This window comes from Carcharhinus amblyrhynchos, chromosome 11, assembly GCF_965287045.1.
Source record: "Carcharhinus amblyrhynchos chromosome 11, sCarAmb.v2.hapA, whole genome shotgun sequence".
NCBI classification, from domain to species: domain Eukaryota; kingdom Metazoa; phylum Chordata; class Chondrichthyes; order Carcharhiniformes; family Carcharhinidae; genus Carcharhinus; species Carcharhinus amblyrhynchos.
The window spans coordinates 60,602,461-60,622,818 of NC_137334.1; the positions used below are offsets into that span (position 1 = coordinate 60,602,461).

Below are 20,358 nucleotides of genomic sequence, written 5' to 3' on the forward strand. Positions count from 1 at the left end.
CGGGCAGAGAATTCCAGAGATTCACCACCCTTTGAGTGAAGAAGTTCCTCCTCAACTCCGTTCTAAACCGCCCCCCTTTTATCTTGAGGCTGTGCCCCCTAGTCCTAGTGTCTTTTTTGAGCGGGAAGAGTCTCTCCACCTCTATCCTGTCCATCCCATTCATCATCTTATACGTCTCAATGAGATCTCCCCTCATTCTTCTAAACTCTAACGAGTACAAGCCCAGTTTATTCAGCCTCTCCTCATAGCTCAACCCCCTCAACTCCGGTATCAGCCTAGTAAACCTCCTCTGCACTCCCTCCAAGGCCAAAATATCTTTGCGCAAGTGCGGCGCCCAAAAATGCACACAGTACTCCAGCTGCGGCCTCACCAATGCCCTATACAACCGCAGCAAGACCTCCCTACTTTTATATTCAATCCCCCTCGCGATGAAGGCCAGCATCCCATTTGCCTTCCTGACCACCTGCTGCACCTGCAAGCTGGGTTTTTGCGACTCATGCACAAGGACCCCGAGATCCCTCTGCACCGTCGCCTGCTGCAGTTTTTCTCCACGTAAGTAATAATCCTTCCTACCATTATTCCTACCAAAGTGGACCACCTCGCACTTACCAACATTAAATTCCATTTGCCATTTCCTGGCCCATTCGCCCAGCCTATCTAGATCCTTCTGTAGACTCTCCCCACCCTTCGCACAATTTGCCGTTCCACCAATCTTGGTCTCATCAGCAAATTTCGACACCCTACACTCGGTTCCCTCCTCCAGATCATCTATATAAATGGTAAATAGCTGAGGCCCCAGCACCGATCCCTGCGGCACTCCACTAGTCACCATCCGCCAATCCGAATAGCACCCATTGACCCCCACTCTCTGCCTCCTATTTGACAACCAGTCCTCTATCCACGCTAACACTTTACCCCCAACTCCATGCCCCCTAAGCTTCTGAAGCAACCTTTTGTGCGGCGCCTTATCAAACATCTTTTGAAAATCGAGAAAAACCACATCCACCGGTTCCCCTCTGTCTACCGCACTAGTCACATCCTCATAGAATTCCAATAAATTCGTCAAACACGACTTCCCCTTAACGAATCTGTGCTGCGTCTGCTCTATCAAACCATTCCTTTCCAGGTGCCTCGCTATTTCTTCTTTGATGACGGATTCAAACATTTTTCCAACAACAGACGTTAAACTAACCGGCCTATAATTCCTGCCTTTTGCCTACTACCTTTTTTAAACAGCGGCGTAACATTAGCTGTTTTCCAATCTTCTGGCACTTCCCCGGAATCCAGCGAAGTTTGGTAAATAATCACTAAGGCATCTACTATCACCTCTGCCATTTCCTTCAGAACCCTGGGATGTATTCCATCCGTCCTGGGGACTTGTCTACCAGTCCCGCTAGTCGATCAAGCACTACCTCTCTAGTGACAGTAATCGCATTCAGGCCCTCAACTCCTACCATCCTTCTATCTTTAATATCCGGCAAACTATTCGCGTCCTCCTCTGTGAAGACCGAGGCAAAAAACTCCGCCATTTCCTCATCTCCCACCACTAAATCCCCCCTCTCATCCTCTATGGGTCCAACATTCACTCTAGCCAGTCTCCTCCTCTTTTTATATTTGTAAAAACTCTTTCTGTCCTTTTTTATATTTAGTGCTAGTTTAGCTTCATGTTAAAGCTAAAATTTAGCTAAAAGTTAAAGTTTAGCTAAAGCTAGTTTAGCTTTACAATGTACTTCATAGCTAATGATCTTATGATCATAGCCATGATCTTATTGAATGGCGGGGCAGGCTCGAAGGGCTGGATGGCCTACTCCTGCTCCTATTTCTTATGTTCTTATGTTCTAATGAATTACTTCTGAAGTATAATCACTGAAGTTAATATTGTCAACAATTTGTGCACAATATGGGGTCCAGGAAACTTCCAGGAAAGGTACCATGAAGTCTTTTACATCTTTTTAAAAAAATATTTCTCCTTTCTTATAGTTACAAAGCCAATGCACACAGAGCAGATGGGGACAATCCCCTAACCCATTTCCTTACTTGTCCCACAAACCAACTCAAATTCATACTGAATCCAATTCATGATCTCCACAAAAGTGACATATGAGATCCAAGCTGACAAGAACTTCAGTACAGCTGATCACACACCTGATCCTATGTTTGATCTTAGCCAAAATGCTAAGAAGTAGTGGAACCTTTGAAATCTTCAAAAAAAATCTTTAAAGTTACATAGCCAATTCACAGAGTGGACTGGGCAATCCCGAATTCATCTCCTTGCTTGATCCAAAGACCAAATTCAAATTGAATCAAATTTATGGATCCCCACAAGAGAGACAAACAAGATCCAAGCTGACAAGATAAATCAATGCACCCCATCTTGGTCTTGATCCAATACTTGATCTTAGCCAAAAGACTGAGAAGCTTTTACATCATTTTTTTTAGCTATATCCAATCAAAGTCCAATCTGAAATTTCAACCAGTGAGGCATTACAGATCCAAGCTGACAAGAGAGGGCTTGTTTTGGGCTTGGTCTACATGATCCAAGTTCATAGGAATAGGCATTGCATCCCCTACAGTGCTTGATCTCATTTGCATCTCAGCCAAAAGGCCTGGATGCCATTTTAAAAAATTGCTTCAAATGAAGCTTCAGTGTAACCTCATTGATTTCTATCAAGTGCAGGACTACACTTGATCTTGGCCAAAAGGCCGAGAAGCTTTTACATTTTTCTAGGCAGGCAGATACTATACACAATTATAAGCCTTGAATTTTTGCTCAAGTTCTGTGCAGCTAAGGAACATCTTTATGAGACTTTCACTGCTTGACTTCATGTTTGACTTAGTTAAATGAAGCTGCCCATATTGGAGAAATTATGATTATTTCTAGTAATTATAATTGTGTTCATTCCAGTAAAGTTACGATAAATGTAAATATGAAATATGCTTCTCACATTGTATTGGTATAAGGTCTGACTATCTTCTCTTACTTTGGTAGCCTCAGAAGTCTTTCAACCTTTTCTAGTCTATTATTGCTAGGCCAAAGTCATAGATTGGCTAAGCTATCTCCTTGCACTTTGTTAAAGCCATTCTTTTGATGGGCTTTCTTCAGTTGGTACCAAATGCCTCTGCTCCCTCCTTTCTCTTAAGTGGGCCAGTAAAACAACTTCTGAAAAATCTAAAAACTCAGAGCCTTAGGCAAGCCATTGTAATCTCAGTTGCTCTGAGCTCTTATATTGCTTGCCTGGGAGTTGACCTACATATGATAGTGACTCCAAAGCAGAAAATCGCAACATGATCACAGTAGATTTACACCTATCCATGGAAGTACAATGTTCTGTGAGCAATCAACCACAGAGTAAAGTCAAAATTAGGGACATTAATGACAAATTAGTAACCTGAGGTAAGGGAATTGTTTTTAATACTGCAAGCATGAATAGAAAGTGAGGTGCTGCAACCTGGAATGTTCCAAGTGACTGTGACTGTCAGCTATGTGAGAAATTTATCTACGTAATTAAGGGCAGGCAATTATACAAATACTTTTGTATTTATTCATGATGTTTGAAAACAATTTGAAAACATACCATTCCTTGTTTAGGATCATAAAATCTCTGAATGAGTTGTACTGCTGTGCTTTTACCAGAGCCACTTGGCCCAACAAAGGCTGTTGTTTCACTTGCTTTAATCACCATGCTGAGCCGGTCAAGAATCTATGTAATGTATAAAGGCAAGTTCAATACCACATTAGTAAAATAATCATTTAAGTAAATCCCAACAAACAGAAAATGTGAGGATTTGAAATTTTCTTGAAATATTCATTTATATTTTATTTAATCCAGATGCAATATGGTAACTAACACATGCATAATGGATGGGAAGATACTAAACTGAAAGCTTTATTAGTAAAGAAAAATCAGACTTGCTAGGTGGAATCTTCCCATCCTGCCTGCCACAGGAATCATAGTGGGCAGGGGGCAGACCACGCAAAGATCTTTTGACCTCGGGTGGGATTTTCCAGTTTTAGGTGAGCATGGCTGGAAAATCTCATCCTATATCCTGTGGCGGGGTTAGGGACAGAGGTGGGGACGGGAGTGTTTCCCGCGGTGGAAGCCGCCAGGAATTTGTGTGATACTACATGACCCCAACATCATTAATTATGCAGATGGGGGTTTCCTGGCTCGTTGTGTAGCGGGGCAGAATGTGGAATTGTGGAATGCACGTGCCCCACCGTCATATCTAGACACCATTTTTAAAGCACGCCAGACATCAGCTGACCCACCATGAAAGAGAGAAGATCCATCTTGCTGATGATGCTGAAGTCAGAAGATTTACATCGTAAATCCTCCCGTCACCCACTGCAGCACTTGGTGTTCTAGGGTCTGGCCCTTGGAGGCCTCCATCTTCTCTTCGGAGCTTCATGAGCTGCCCCAGGCCTTCTGACCTGTACATGCCACATTGGTTCAGATGTGTTCTGGAACAGCACGATTTTCTGCTGGTGATGTGAGGGTGCCGACATCTACATCCTGTTAGCAGGGTGTACATTAGTTTTGTGCAACTCTAATGAGAATTGCGGTTGGTGGAAGCAGAAGTTCCCGCTGTCATTTTAGGCTGGTAAGAAACCCTTCGGCACCCACTGCATTGTCCCCTCTCCTATTTACCACCTGCCATTAAGCCAGTCACAGGGACCAGAATATTTCACCCCTTGTCACTTGTCCATACAGGTTACAGAGGATGCATGGCTTGTGGAGAATGTTAATGGGAGCTAAACAAAACTAAACATTTGAAGGTGATAGCCTCGATATTGGCACCATGGTGGTCAAATGGAGTTGAGACAATGGATGGGATTTTCTGGCCCCACAAACCGTTGAGATTGTCCTGTCCTGCCAAGTCAATGGACTTATTGACTGGGCCACCTAATATCCTGGGGTGGGTTACATCGAAGGGGCTGGATCATCCCAGCCATGATCTAAGTAAATTTCAGAACAGGAGTGCTTTACTCTTGTTCCTATGTTCCTAAAAATACAGTGAATAACTTAGACCCCAGAAACCCCTTAGTGCAGAAGCATCCAGTCTCTGTCAAGGTTGCAGTTTTCATCACTTCGGGACAGCAAATATTCCCAGCAGCACTTTGAAAGGATGGTAAGAATGATGCTAATGGCATTTATTAAGAGATTGGAATGTGTAAATGGCAAAACAAAGGCGCAGAGTGTCAATGGACAACCTGAGGAATGTGGCAGATGGCCTGAGTGAGGTGGCCAGGGGAGGTGGGGTGGGAGAATTGGATGGAAAATGAGATTTAGAAGTGGGCAAATGAAATGATGGAAAATATTAAAATTTAAAGTGTATAAGAATATGAATTAATAAAATGGATTATTAAGATAAAAATATTAAATGGAGTGGAGGTGGAGGAGAGAGTTCAACCTTATGCATGAGTCGCAAAAACCCAGCCTGCAGGTGCAGCAGGTGGTCAGGAAGGCGAATGGGATGCTGGCCTTCATAGCGAGGGGGATTGAATATAAAAGTAGGGAGGTCTTGCTGCAGCTGTATAGGGCACTGGTGAGGCCGCAGCTGGAGTACTGTGTGCAGTTTTGGGCGCCGCACCTGCGCAAGGATATTTTGGCCTTGGAGGGAGTGCAGAGGAGGTTTACTAGGCTGATACCGGAGTTGAGGGGGTTGAGCTATGAGGAGAGGCTGAATAAATTAGGCTTGTACTCGTTAGAGTTTAGAAGAATGAGGGGAGATCTCATTGAGACGTATAAGATGATGAATGGGATGGATAGGATAGAGGTGGAGAGACTTTTCCCGCTCAAAAAAGACAGTAGGACTAGGGGGCACAGCCTCAAGATAAAAGGGGGGCGGTTTAGAACGGAGTTGAGGAGGAACTTCTTCACTCAAAGGGTGGTGAATCTCTGGAATTCTCTGCCCGTTGAAGTGGTGGAGGCTGCCTCGCTAAATATTTTTAAGACGCGGGTTGATGGGTTCTTGATAAGAGAGGGGATTAAGGGTTATGGGGAGAGGGCGGGAAAGTGGAACTGAGCAGCGACAGATCAGCCATGATCTTATTGAATGGCGGGGCAGGCTCGAAGGGCTAGATGGCCTACTCCTGCTCCTATTTCTTATGTTCTTATGTTCTTAAAACAGCAAATGCAGGAAATGAAGTTGTTGAACTCAATGTTCAGTCTGGAAGACTGCAAAGTTTCTAATCGACACATCTCCAGTTTGCGTTGGGATTCACTAGAACATTGCAACAGGCCAAGAACGGAGATGTGGACAAGAGAGCAGGGTGGTGTGCTAAAATGGCAAGCAGTAGGAAGATCTGAGTCCTGCTGGCAGATGAACCGAAAGTGTTCTGCAAACCGGTCACCCAGTCTGCCTTTGGTCTCTCTGATATAGAGTAGGCCAGATTGGGAGCAGCCAATGCAATAGACAACCATAGACAGAGTGCAATGGATGCCATTAGCACCATTCTCAGCCTTTATAACCACCATTAACATTCCCTTTCATCTTTTATCTACGACATCATCCTTCCAATATAAGTCTTTGCCTTATTTTCTTTGTCTTTAGCTCTGATGAAGGGCATCTAGACTCAAAACAAAACATTGGATCTATTCTCTGTCCATAGATGCAGTCAGACCTGGTAAGATTTTCTGTTTTTGTTTCAGATTCCAGTATCCACAATATTTGGCCTTTATCCACTCCATTGTGAAACAGAGAATAATGCGGATTATAGTTAGCCATGTTGGGCTCTTTAATCTCTGTTTTTTGTAAAAGATTTGTTTTAAAAAGTTAAATTCAGGATTCCAGCCAGAGGATTATAAATCATTGTTTGGAATAAAGCACACCTTTATGACAGGATGCTGTGAATCTTACTCCCCTAAGCTTTGTGCTGCTTTTCCATAGCATTCATGATGTGGGTATGCCGGCGTTGGACTGGCGTAAACACAGTAAAAAGTCTGACAACACCAGGTTTTAGTCCAACCGATTTATTTGATAATAGACTCACAAGCATTTGAGGTTTCCCTCTTCGTCAGGTGAATGGAGAGTCCTGGCCTCTGACAGAGCATATAAAGCACAGACAGTTTAGAGATTACTGATTAGAATGCGAATCCTTACACCTAACCTGCTGTTCAAGACCTGAAGTGGCTGATAATGTGAGTGGAAGGAGCACTGATCACAGGTTACAGAGATGTGTATTGTCTCCAGACAGTACAGTAAGTGAGGTTTTGCAAACCCAGGCAAGTCACGGGGGTTACAGATAGTGCGACATGAACCCAAGATCCCTGTTGAGACCGTCCTCATGTGTGCGGAACTTGGCTATCAGTCACTGTTCAGCGACTCTGCGCTGTCGTGTGTCGTGAAGGCCGCCTTGGAGAACGCTTACCCGAAGGTCAGAGGCTGAATGCCCGTGACCACTGAAGTGTTCGCCAACAGGAAGGGAACAGTCTTGCCTGGTGATTGTCGAGCGATGTTTATTCATCCGTTGTCGTAGCGTCTGCATGGTCTCCCCAATGTACCATGCTTCGGGACATCCTTTCTTGCAACTTATCAGGTAGACAATGTTGGCCGAGTTGCAAGAGTATTTACCATGTACCTGGTGGATGGTATTCTCACGTGTGATGATGGTATCCATGTCGATGATCCGGCATGTCTTGCAGAGGTTGCTGTGGCAGGGTTGTGTGGTATTGTGGTCACTGTTCTCCTGAAGGCTGGGTAGTTTGCTGCGAACAATGGTCTGTTTGAGGTTGTACGGTTGTGTGAAAGCAAGAAGTGGGGGTGTGGGGATGGCCCTGGCGAGATGTTCGTCTTCATCAATGATATCTTCTCCGGAGTCTTCAACATATCATTGATGAAGACGAACATCTCGCCAGGGCTATCCCCACACCCCCACTTCTTGCTTTCACACAACCGTACAACCTCAAACAGACCATTGTTCGCAGCAAACTACCCAGCCTTCAGGAGAATAGTGACCACAATACCACACAACCCTGCCACAGCAACCTCTGCAAGACGTGCCGGATCATCGACATGGATACCATCATCACACGTGAGAATACCATCCACCAGGTACATGGTAAATACTCTTGCAGCTCGGCCAACATTGTCTACCTGATACGTTGCAAGAAAGGATGTCCCGAAGCATGGTACATTGGGGAGACCATGCAGACGCTACGACAACAGATGAATGAACATCGCTCGACAATCACCAGGCAAGACTGTTCCCTTCCTGTTGGTGAACACTTCAGTGGTCACGGGCATTCAGCCTCTGACCTTCTCCAAGCATTCTCCAAGGCGGCCTTCACGACACACGACAGCGCAGAGTCGCTGAACAGAGACTGATAGCCAAGTTCCGCACACATGAGGACGGTCTCAACAGGGATCTTGGGTTCATGTCGCACTGTCTGTAACCCCCGTGACTTGCCTGGGTTTGCAAAACCTCACTTACTGTACTGTCTGGAGACAATACACATCTCTTTAACCTGTGATCAGTTCCCCTTCCACTCACATTGTCGGCCACTTCAGGTCTTGAACAGCAGGTTAGGTGTAAGGATTCGCATTCTAATCAGTAATCTCTAAACTGTCTGTGCTTTATATGCTCTGTCTGAGGCCAGAACTCTCCATTCACCTGACGAAGAGGGAAACCTCAAAAGCTTGTGAGTCTATTATCAAATAAATCGGTTGGACTAAAACCTGGTGTTGTCAGACTTTTTACTGTGTTTCCATAGCATGGCATGAAAGCTATGAGAAATTTCCATACCTTTTTCAGAGGGAAAGAGTTGGGGGTGGGGGTGGGGGGGCACAGTTGTTGGTAAGGATTGGATGAGACTGCAGCGCTATGTGGAAGAAGAAATATTGTAGATCTGTGAGCGTAATCCACAAAGAGTGAATTGAAAAAAAAATTCCATAAGTGAGAAATCATAAAGTCGGAGGCTCTTCAAGTCTCTTTGCCTCCTTAACATCCCCCTGAGCACATTGGTTAGTGCTGCTGCCTCTAAAGGAGGTATGGAAATTCCTGGGAATTTCTCATAGATTCCACGTCATGCTATGGAAGAGCAACACATGAATCATGGAATCCTAAAGTGCAGAAGGAGGCCATTTGGCCCATCAAATCTGCACCGGCTATAATCCCACCTAGGCTTTCTCTCCATAATCCCATGCATTTACCCTAGCTCGTCCCCCTTACACTAAGGGACAATTTAGCATGGCCAATCCACCTAATACACACATCTTTGGACTGTGGGAGGAAACCGGACCATCTGAAGAAAACCCATGCAAACACAGGCAGAATGTGCAAACTCCACACAGACAGTGATCCAAGCCGGGAATCGAACCTGGGTCTCTGGCGCTGTGAGGCAGCAGTGCTAACTATTGTTCCACCATGCCATGTGAAGGTGAGGGGAATGAGATTCACATCACCTGACTGTTGCCTCATAGCTCCAGAGACCTGCATTCAACTCTGGCTTTGGGTACCAGTTAGTGTGGAGTTTGTACGTTCTCCCTATGTCTGTGGGGGCTTTCGCTGGGAGCATTGGTTTCCTCCCACAGTCCAAAAACATGCAGATTAGATGACTTGGCCATGATAAAATTGCCTCTCAGTTTTTTTTTGTGTGTGTGTGCCCCATGATGGAGCATGTTCTGGCAACTCCTGCAGCCGAACTGGTGCCAGATGTTATGCTTTGCACACCTCTGGACCCCACCAGGGCCGAGAGGGGTCTTCTGAAGCTTGGGTAACCCAAAACCCCCATATATGTATGTCACCCAGGAATGCTCCATGGAGATTTCACTCCAGTGACCCATTGCTACACACCCATTGAAGCCAAGGAGGATGAATGGGTGGGGATGGATGGGGCAGCAGCTGAACCTGTTTAATTTGGGTCTAACTTTCTCAGGGTGCATAAATAGCTTAAAGCAGGGGAGTAATACAAACAGATAAATGTTGCTCCTATGGGCTTGGGCACCTATGGCTTGGGCAAATCTACCAAAAAGATCAAAAAAAACTCACATAGTTCCAAATTTAAAAAAAGGCAGAACCAGGTGACTACATGTCTATTAGCTCAGCATCAATTATAGTTATGATGCACAAAGCGGTCATTGGGGATTATTATTTCAGAAGAATAAATTATGGAGGACCAGGGTTCATGTTTACAAATCTTGTAAGGGCAGAAGTGGAATGGCTTCCCAAAGAAGAGCACAGCTGTGGAAGAGTGAACTTACTGTATTCATAGCTAGCGTTGTTTCTGGTTGAGTGATTACCTTGTACAAGCGATGAGTATCCAATGAATTAAATATTGGTCTATGCAATATCATAAAGTTATAACAGCACGGAGAACTTGCTCTGGTTTGCTTGCTTAACAAGGCTGCAGAGGAAATATCCCAGAATCTCTTCTCGCTGAGGGCAGGATTTTCCCACCTCACCCGTCACAAGAAGCATAGCAGCCAGGACATGGATCATCTAAAGGTCTGTTGACGTCGGGTGGGATTTTCCGGTCGTGGGGCGAGCACGGCCAGTAAATCCTGCGCGCTGCAACCTTTATCTGATTTTTCATTCTCTTAGGAGACCAAGTAGCTCTGGGTGGGTGGGGAATATCTGAATTTGGCATCAGAACAATATGGGACAAGCTAAATAGACCTGATGGACGTTTTGTCTGGCATTTCCACCTTTTCACAATTTAGTGCATCGACGGCATAAGCTAGCTATATCTGAGTCTGCTCAACCTTTCTTTTAACACAATACTGGTGTAATAATGTTGTAAATGATGAAGACAGGAAGAAAATTTAGGATTAGCATGCTCTAAGAATGCTTCTGATTTTACTTATTATCACATTAGTTAAGCACTTTGACCCTTTGCATTGGCAATTATTTCACTATGACTGAAGAGCAAAAATCACCTGTGTTTTTTTAATGAACAAAAGCATGTTTCAGAGAATACCTTGACTTCTGGTCTGGAGGGATAATTGAAGCTCACATTATGGAATTCAATATCGCCTTTTACTTTATTCAGCTTGTATCCTTCTTCTGACATGCAGTCAATCTCAGGCTCCTAGGAAGAATTAATTTATGACGCTAGTTTGCTGAATTCACACCATTTAATCTGAACTAAAGACCTGAATAATAATAATAATTCATCAACTCACTCGGTCTATAGTTTCAAATATATTCGTGGCAGCACCACGACCAGAGGCAAATGTCTCCAAGCAAGGTGAAGCCTGACCAAGATTTATAGCCGCAACTAATATTCCCAGGAACACCTAAAATAAAACACTGAAAGATCACTTTAAATTTAACTTTTATGTATAAATATTTATGAAATAGCGAAATAATAGTTCACAGTGAAAAATTACTTTCAAAAGTCTTTCAGATGATGAGGCTGCACTAACTCACATTTTTTGGAGGAGAGAATTGGAAACCTCACCTCTACACAAGCTGCAGAGGCCAATCGGGCCTTCGGTTGGGAGCTTATGAAGTTTGGTCAGCTCTGATATTGAACCAGCCCTTAAAAAATTGCTGGTAGGTGGCGGTGAGGTGAGCAGGACTGGCAACCATCTCAAATACTTAAGTGGAGCCAAGAGGAATAACTTTTCTGCATTACAGAATAAGAAGGTTACTTCCTGACTTGTGGGGAGAAGTCTCTTGAAGAAATGCTGGTTAAGCCATTGTAAACCAGAAAAGTACTGAAATGGAGAACATGCAGTTTATGCTCTGCCAAGGTGATATTGAGTTTGGTGAGGGGCCCTAAAATGTGTTTGGGTACTGATTTGCATAATCAGTATGCCTAATGTCTATTTCAAGCAGGCATCCTGGACAAATTGGAAGTTGTCAGTTCATTTTGAGAGAGGAGTGTGAAGGATCATATTGATTTTGGAATGACCCACTTCAGATTTAATGATTTTTGAAACAGAAACATGTATGGAGTCAATTACTCTACCACAAAATCATGATGTATGTTCTGTATTTGTCTGAGTAAATATGGAACTATGAACTAAAAGTGAAACATTAAAAATTAAAGCAGCTGATCTGCAAAGCAAGCTTTATACCTATGAACATGCAAATTAGGAGTAAGCCCTTGAGCTTGCTCTGCCAGTCAGTAAGATTATAGCTGATTCTGTGGGCAACAAGGTAAAAATGTAACCTATTTGTCTTTGGTTTAAAGTTTTCTTTGATATTCATTTGGACTTTATTAAATGTCAATTAATAATTGGATATTATTCTATAAATATACCTGTAAAAGACCTCCAGGAGTATATTCATTCTGCTCTATGACCAGCTGAGACCCATACCAAAATGCTAGAGCATAGCAGAAGAAGATTATCATCCACACGTAGCCTGTGAAAAATCCCACGATCATGCCTTTCCTAATACCCCAGCGTTGAGCGAACACCAAGTTTTTGTCATATCTGCATAATCAATTTTGAAATAATAAATATTCTGCAGAGCACATGCACACAATGATTTGTTCTATCAATTAATTTACATTATTCTTTCATTAAAAATATAAAAAGCCGTGTGGTGCCCGTGAACTTTGGATCCATCAGGAATGAATGAATAATTATTTCGCTGGCATATTATTTTATTTTGCAGAACATTTTTTAGCATTTCCTAAACATGATATTAAAGAAATGTCAAAAACTGTTGAACTAAATTCTGGACCTTGGGGCATTCCCACATCCCTGACCCCTTCTTATGTTTGTCAGTATAAATTCCAACCTATTATTTGGACTATGGATTTGTAATCTTCATACAGGATTCACAGGTGGCACAGTGGCACAACAGTTACCACTGCTGCCTCAAAGTGCCAAGGACCCAGGTTCGATTCCCTGCTTGGGTCTGTGTGGAGTCTGCACATTGTCTCTGTGTCTGCATGTCTTTCCTCCAGGCGCTCCAGTTTCCTCCTCAGTCCAAAAGATGTGCTGGTTAGATGCATTGGCCTGCTAAATTCTCCCTCAGTGTACCTGAACAGATGCTGGAATGTGACGACTAGGGGATTTTCACAGTAACTTCATTGCAATGTTAATGTCAACCTACTTGGTGACAATAATAAATAAACTGTATGTTTCATATAATTTTTTTCATTTTTTATTAATAACTGAAGCAATAAACAAAAAGACAATCTTGTAATAACTGAAGCAATAAGGAAATGAACATTGTATCACGGTAACTAACCTTTCCACCTCTTTTTTCTCACCACCGAATGCAGCCACTGTTCTAATAGACGAAAGCACTTCATCTGCTACAGCACCAGCTTTAGCATATGCCTCTAGTTCAAAACCAGTCAGTTTTGAGACAGACTGCAACACAATTATAGTTAATATTATTCCCAGTATACCAACTATTTTCACTGTTAAAACATGCATTTGTATGTAGGTTGACATAAATATTCAATAGTTTGCATTATAATGGATACTGTAGATATCTGAAATGAGTTTGAGCTGTTGTACTGCATCAAATTCTTTTGAAATAGACCTAAATTCTGAGTTCCTTTTGCAGCCTTTTATTAATCATACTTACGTTCTATTTTCATATATTTATTTACTTATTACTGGCACTATTACACAAGTGCAAAAAAATCAATTGTAGCTTTAGAAAAAAGGGATCGTGCAAACTGAAATCTGGATAGGCTGAATGAGTGGGCGAGGACCTGGCAGATGGAGTATAATGTTAGCAAGTGTGAGGTTATCCACTTTGGTAGAAATAATAGTAGGAGGGATTATTATTTAAAGGGCAAAAAGCTGCAGCATGCACGAATTGCAAAAACCCAGTCTGCAGGTGCAGCAGGTGATCAAGAAGGCGAATGGGATGCTGGCCTTTATAGCCAGGGGGATGGAATATAAAAGCAGGGAGGTCTTGCTGCAACTGTACAAGGCACTGGTGAGGCCGCAACTGGAGTACTGTGTGCAGTTTTGGTCACCACATTTGCAAAAGGATATATTGGCCTTGGAGGGAGTGCAGAGAAGGTTCATTAGGCTGCTACCAGAGATGAGGGGGTTAGCCTATGAGGAGAGTTTGAATAGACTGGGTCTGTACTCGTTGGAGTTTAGAAGGCTGAGGGGGGATCTTATAGAGACATATAAGATAATGAAGGCGCTAGATAGGGTAGAGGTAGAGAGATTCTTCCCGCTTAGAAAAGATAGCAGATCTAGAGGACCACAGCCTCAAAATAAGTGTTGGGGCGGGGGGGTGGGGGTTTGCGGGGGGTGGGGGGTGCACGGTTTAGATCAGAGTTGAGGAGGAACTTCTTCACTCAAAGGGTGATGAATCTCTGGAATTCTCTGCCCATTGAAGTGGTGGAAGCTACCTCGCTGAATATATTTAAGTCATGGGTAGATAGGTTTCTGATAGTCAAGGGAATTGAGGGTTATGGGGAGAAAGTGGGAAAGTGGAACTGATCCACTTCAGATCAGCCATGATCTTGTTGAATGGTGGGGCAGGCTTGAAGGGCTAGATGGCCTACTCCTGCTCCTATTTCTTATGTTCTTCTGTTCTTATGAATGTTTTTTTAAGGAGCTTTAGAAAATGCCCTGGAGAATGAAAATGCCTGGGGCCCTACAGAGAAGCCTGTAGAAAATCCATTGGCGTTTTCAATTATTTGTGACTAAAAATGCAATAATTTAAGATGGTGGGGAAGGAGGTACCAGGAGAGTAAAGACCTGTCAGATGAACATCATTAGAAGGGGAGTTACTAAAAACTATTATTACAGATTGAGGAATTAAACACTTGAATAAGCACAAACTGATCATGGATTTGTGAAGCTCGCCTGACTAATCTGGCTGCGTTTTTATGGATGTGTACCAAATGTTTATGGATGTGGTCTATATGGATTTCCAAAAGATATTAGATAAAGTTATTAGCAAAAATGGGACTGCATGAAATTGGAAATAACTTCAGAAAATTGGCTGAAAATTAGTTTAGGTGGAAGACAGAACTTGCAGGTGCTACTGGGACTTGCTGGTTTGAGTTATAAGGGGAGGCTGGATAGACTGGGACTTTTTTCCCTGGAGCATAGGAGGCTGAGGGGTGATCTTATAGAGATTTACAAAATAACGAGGGGCATGGAAACAACTAGATACTCAACATCTTTTTCCAAAGGTAGGGGAGTCTAAAACTAGAGGGCATAGGTTTAAGGTGAGAGGGGAGAGATACAAAAGGGTCCAGAGGGACAATATTTTTTTACAGAGAGGGCAGTGAGTGTCTGAAATGAGCTGCCAAAGATAATAGTTAGAAGTTTTTTCCCCTCAAACAGGGTAGTGGAAATATGGATATCTAGGCAATATTTTCCCTTTTGGTATTAAGTCCCGTGGCAGGGGCAGGGATGGGAACTTTTCCCTGTCCTTTTTAACTGTCACCATTTTGTCCTACACTGATACCGTAGGTTTACCCCCAGGAATCAACCGTTGACTCCTCTGACCCCTCCCTCTGACTTCTTGCTCTGTGGTAGCCCCTCCGTACCCATCCACATCTCTGCACAAGCATTCCTCCTGCCCACAAACCAACACGGCTCTTTCCAGCTCCTGGTCTGTACTAGCTCACCCATCGCAAGGCTTTAGTGCTTGTACTTTCATCCCCAATGTGATTAGCGCTGCTGCCTCACAGTGCCAGTGACCTGGGTTCAATTCCTGCCTCAGGAGACTGTAGAGTTGGCACATTCTCCCCGTGGCTATGTGGGTTTCCTCTGGGTGTTCTGGTTTCCTCCTACAGTCCAAAGATGTGCAGGTTAGGTGGATTAGCCATGTTAAATTGCTCTCTAGGGCCTGATTTTACCATGAAATTGTGCCCATTTTTGAGCACGAAAACTTGGTAAAATCGGAAGTGAAGTGAGGGATGCAATCTGTGCCCACCTCTGTGCCGGTTCCCCCTTTACCAAGGGCCTAAACTGGCCACCATTGGGACCATGCCTGAAATGGGCGCAACGTCAATTTAAATGCATTTGCATGCATTTAAAATGACTTAATGGGCTGCGTGCCCAAACTTACCATCACTTCCCCTTTACCACAGCGTTTGCTCGTCCAGATTCGGCGCGAAAGCGATAGGGTCTGCAAAGGTCTGATTCAGGCACTCCAGCTTATGAGAAGGTAAGTTCTGAGCTTCCGGTGGGTCTCTGACTCAGACTGGTGGTGGGGACAGAGGCGGGGTCAGATGGCTTCCTGGTGGGAGGGAGGGCAGTGGGTCAGATGACTTTTTGGTGGGGGAGACAGGGGCAGGGGGGCAGGGGGTCTGCTGCCATTCTGCATGTGATTGTGGGGGGGGAGGGGGCGGGGGAAGGGGGGCAGGGGGCCATGATCGGACTGGGTACCAGGGAGTCGGGAGGTAAGATGAAGGGGCAGTGCTCCAAAAGCTCATGCTATCAAATAAATCTGTTGGACTTTAATTTGGTGTTGTGAGACTACTTACTCTCCAAAGATGTACAGGTTAGGTGAATTAGCTGTGCTAAATTGACCTTTAATACCCAAAGATGTGTAGGTTAGAACATAGAACATAGAACATTACAGCGCAGAACAGGCCCTTCGGCCCACGATGTTGCGCCGACCAGTTAAAAAAAAAACAACAACAATGACCCACTAACCTAAACCAATCCCTTTTCATCCATAAACCTATCCACAGACCTCTTAAACGCCCCCAAACTAGGCGCATTTACAACTGCAGCAGGCAGGGCATTCCAATCCCTCACCACCCTCTGGGTAAAGAACCTACCCCTGACATCTGTCCTATAACTACCCCCCCTTAGTTTAAAGCCATGCCCCCTCGTGCTAGATTTTTCCATCAGAGGAAAAAGGCTATCACTATCCACCCTATCTAAACCTCTAATCATCTTATATGTTAGGTGGATTAGCTATGGTAATTGTGTGGGATTACACGTTAGAGTGGAGGGATGGACCTGGGAGGATGCTGGGTGCAGACCTGTTGGGCTGAATGGCCTCCTTCTGCACTGTACGGATGGATTCTATAAATCCCACTCCTTCCCATACCACTGCTAGCCTCCCCCGCCTCTCTCTAAACCTGCACACTCACTGTAACCCCGCTCCCCTGCCGCCTGCCATTATACCACAGCAGGGGAGACTGGAAAATTTCACCCTCTTTCTTCTAAAAGGCAGTAAGTACAGGTTCAGTTGAAATTTTCAAAGCTGAGATTGACAGATTGTTGTTGAACAACAAGGTATAAGTGAGGGATATGCCGTAACAGTTTTAGAGCTTATTTTCTGATAATTATACAAGATCTTTGTTGTTAGGAAGGTGCTGTTAAGTGTGGCGATCAGAGTGATTACATGCAATTTTATGTCCTAAGCATTCAGGTATATGTTTTATAATCAGTGCATTTAGCTTGTTCTTAAATGTCTTGGTGTGAGCTGATGCTGCTAAAATGTAATTGCTGCCTATCTGAATGCCAGCATCCTTGGAAAAATGTTCTGGGAGGCATTCAGGAATACTATGCAGTCAGCTGAACTATAAGATTGTGGTTGCCTTGACGACGTCTTGGGCATGAGGCTTCAGGAAGAGGGAGGTGAGTTGAAGGAGTAGGACGATTTCTTAGGGTAGGCATTGAATTCAGAGCTTCCCCAGACTGGTAACTTTTTATTGTCAACTGGATCTTACTAACTGAGATTGGAGAATGGAATAACTACATACTTGTGTGAGCATCGAAATAAATAGCTTGTGAAACTGAGCAAAGTGTCATTGTTTCTGCTTCAAATTCTCTGTTGATCACAGGAAGGTGTGAGGTACATTATAAGCAGTTTGCCTAACTGCCAGAGGTCTGATTTACATGCTGACAGATTGTGTATATGAACACCTTGGCCCATTTATTATACTGCTTCTAGCGTTTAGTATGCAGGAATAGCTTTTAAGTATCTATTGACAACAATAATGGAACTTTGACTCCATGCACTGAGATCCAGCACATAAAACTCAGCATTCAAAATATTGCAGTGTCATGGATGGATTACGAAAGGTAACTTTGATTCAATTGAGAAACAAGTTATGTAGCAGTAAACACCCAGAGCTAATGTCAAAATTACTACTAGAAATATAATCTCAACAAGATTCATGAATTCTAAAATATTTTATGCTATGTTATTTATAATGAGATAATTGAATAGCTACAGCACTACTTTCTTGCTGCTCCCCTGACCATCAAACAAAAGCTAAAACCTAGACCAGTTTTATTTTTATGTACCAGAACCAATTAACCATGATGTTACAATATGCAGCATCTCTGTGCATGGCAGCTCATGCCATTCACCCTGTTGTTGAATATTTCCAAAGTAAAGTTTATTTATTGGTCACAAGTAAAGCTTACATTAACATTGCAATGAAGTTACTGTGAAATTCCCCTAGTCGCCACAGTCTGGTGCCTGTTCGGGTCAATGCACCTAATCAGCACATCTTTCAGAATGTGGGAGGAAACCAGTGCACCCGAGGAAACCCGTGCAGACACAGGGAGAATGTGCAAATTCAGCACAGACAGTGACCCAAGTTAGGAATCAAACCTGGGTCCCTGCTGCTGTGAAATAGCACTGCTAACCACTGTGCCACCGTGCCACCCACATTACAGATTGAGGAACTATGATTTTCTCCAACACCATTAGAATTACTCTGCTTTTCTATTTTCCTCTTCCTTCTGTTTCCTTTCTGAAATCCTCAGACTTTGGTAACTCTTTCAAAGTTAAAATTAATTAACCTACAAATTATCAAGCCTGATTTGTAATTAACTTGTACCACTTATAATTAAAGAGTCTTTTTCACCCACATAATGTCAGAAATGCTGGAAACACTCAAAGCGTCTTGTAGCTTCTGCCAAGAGAATTTTCTCAATTTTTAGGCGGAGTGGCACAGTGGGTGGGATAAGCTGATTGGACAACTGGGCCCAACGGCAGACTCTTCCACCGTATTTTTAGGAACATTTAAAAAAAGGTTGAGTGACTTTCCAGCCGTAAATTTGCTGAATAGCTCAATTCTTCATCTATGTCCTGAACCAATATTGACCTTTTAGGTTCCAACTGTCAATAATGCCTGGTCGATGGAAAGGGTCTTAGATTACATGGGTGGGATCCTCCCAAAAAATTTCAAGTGTCGAACTTGTGTAAAAACTAGAGTAGATCACGTTGGTTTTTTCAAGCAGGTGTTTCGAAATGAATCTCCCACACTCTGTGTGCTGCAGAGTACACTTGTGTGAATATCATTAAAAATCAGGGGGTGGTGCCTATTCCCGCTGAAGAAGCTGGCAACATAGCGCCAAGTGGGCCACTGCACATACATAGTGACCCCTTTCTGCCGGCCTCCCAATTGCTGGCCAGCCCCACGACCCTCGCATTTCTGCCTACCTTACCCACCCCCCCCATGGCCCAATCCCAGGCCCAGCCCTGACCCCTGCCACGTCCTGCCCACCTCAATCTCACACCTCCAGCCGTTGATCCCCATCGCCAGCAGTCCTGACCGCTCCCACCGCAGTGCCAACCGACCCTCCCCAGCAAGCTGCTCACCCACCCCAATGGCCAACCCCGATCACTGGCATCCCTCCCTCCCTCCTCTAACAATCCCGACTTCACAGTGGCAGTGGGACCTCCTCACCCCTCAGATCATCCCCATCACAGAAGCACCCCATTCCCCCCCCCGACACAGATGCACCCCTCAGCAGGCTCCAGCCCATTAGGCCCTACCCCCTTGGTACTGCCCAATGCCTGGTGGGCAGTGCCTGGATGCCTCCTGGGTATTGGCACTTTGCCCCTTGGGCAGGGCTGGGGGCCCAGGCTGGCACTGCCAAGGTGGTAATGCCCAGGCAGTAGCCCCTGGTGCCCAATCCTCTGGGGGGGCTTGATTGCCTCCCCCACCTTCACTCCAGTAGGGTTGGGCCATTAGCTCCGTGCAAGTGGGGAACTATAGTAAACCCTGCTAGAGTGAAACACTCCTGGCAGTGGGGGAGAGGCCAGTGGAAACAGAGATTTCAGTTCCAGGCCCGCTAATAGGATTGAAATTATATTAAAATTACCTGCTGCATATATTAGGCATCTCCGTGCTGGAAATCAGTGCAGAGCTGGTGGTGCTGGAAATTCAGTGCTGAGAGACGCGCGGAGGCCCGGATACCGATCGCAAATTGGCCACTGCTCGAATCTCCCTACCCATTGCATTCAAAAAGCAGTGCTGGGAGAATCAGTCCCCATTTGTTTGAAAGTGAACACTCTTCCCATTACATACATATCCTGAGTTAACATTCAGCAGAAAGAGCCCAGATGTAATTACCCTACTTGCACTTTCCACTCCTAAGAACAAGCAGAAATGGAATCATCAATCTGATGAATGCCTTTAAGGGGAAGCTAGATAAATGCAATAGGGAGAATGGCATAGCAAGGTCTGCTGATAGGATTAGATCAAGTAGGTT

The 20,358-nt window shown here is 44.1% G+C and overlaps 1 protein-coding gene across 1 annotated transcript in view; it reads right to left on the reverse strand.

The window, feature by feature from the left end:
• Positions 1 to 20,358, reverse strand: part of LOC145349723 (bile salt export pump-like) — an 81,983-nt gene that overhangs the window by 33,478 nt on the left and 28,147 nt on the right. The window contains exons 9-13 of the mRNA XM_080198261.1: positions 13,151 to 13,275; positions 12,210 to 12,384; positions 11,125 to 11,238; positions 10,920 to 11,030; positions 3,576 to 3,701 (exon numbers count right to left, since the gene is read on the reverse strand). Coding sequence (XP_080054387.1) covers positions 3,576 to 3,701; positions 10,920 to 11,030; positions 11,125 to 11,238; positions 12,210 to 12,384; positions 13,151 to 13,275 — 651 coding nt within the window. The remainder of the gene's footprint in view (positions 1 to 3,575; positions 3,702 to 10,919; positions 11,031 to 11,124; positions 11,239 to 12,209; positions 12,385 to 13,150; positions 13,276 to 20,358) is intronic.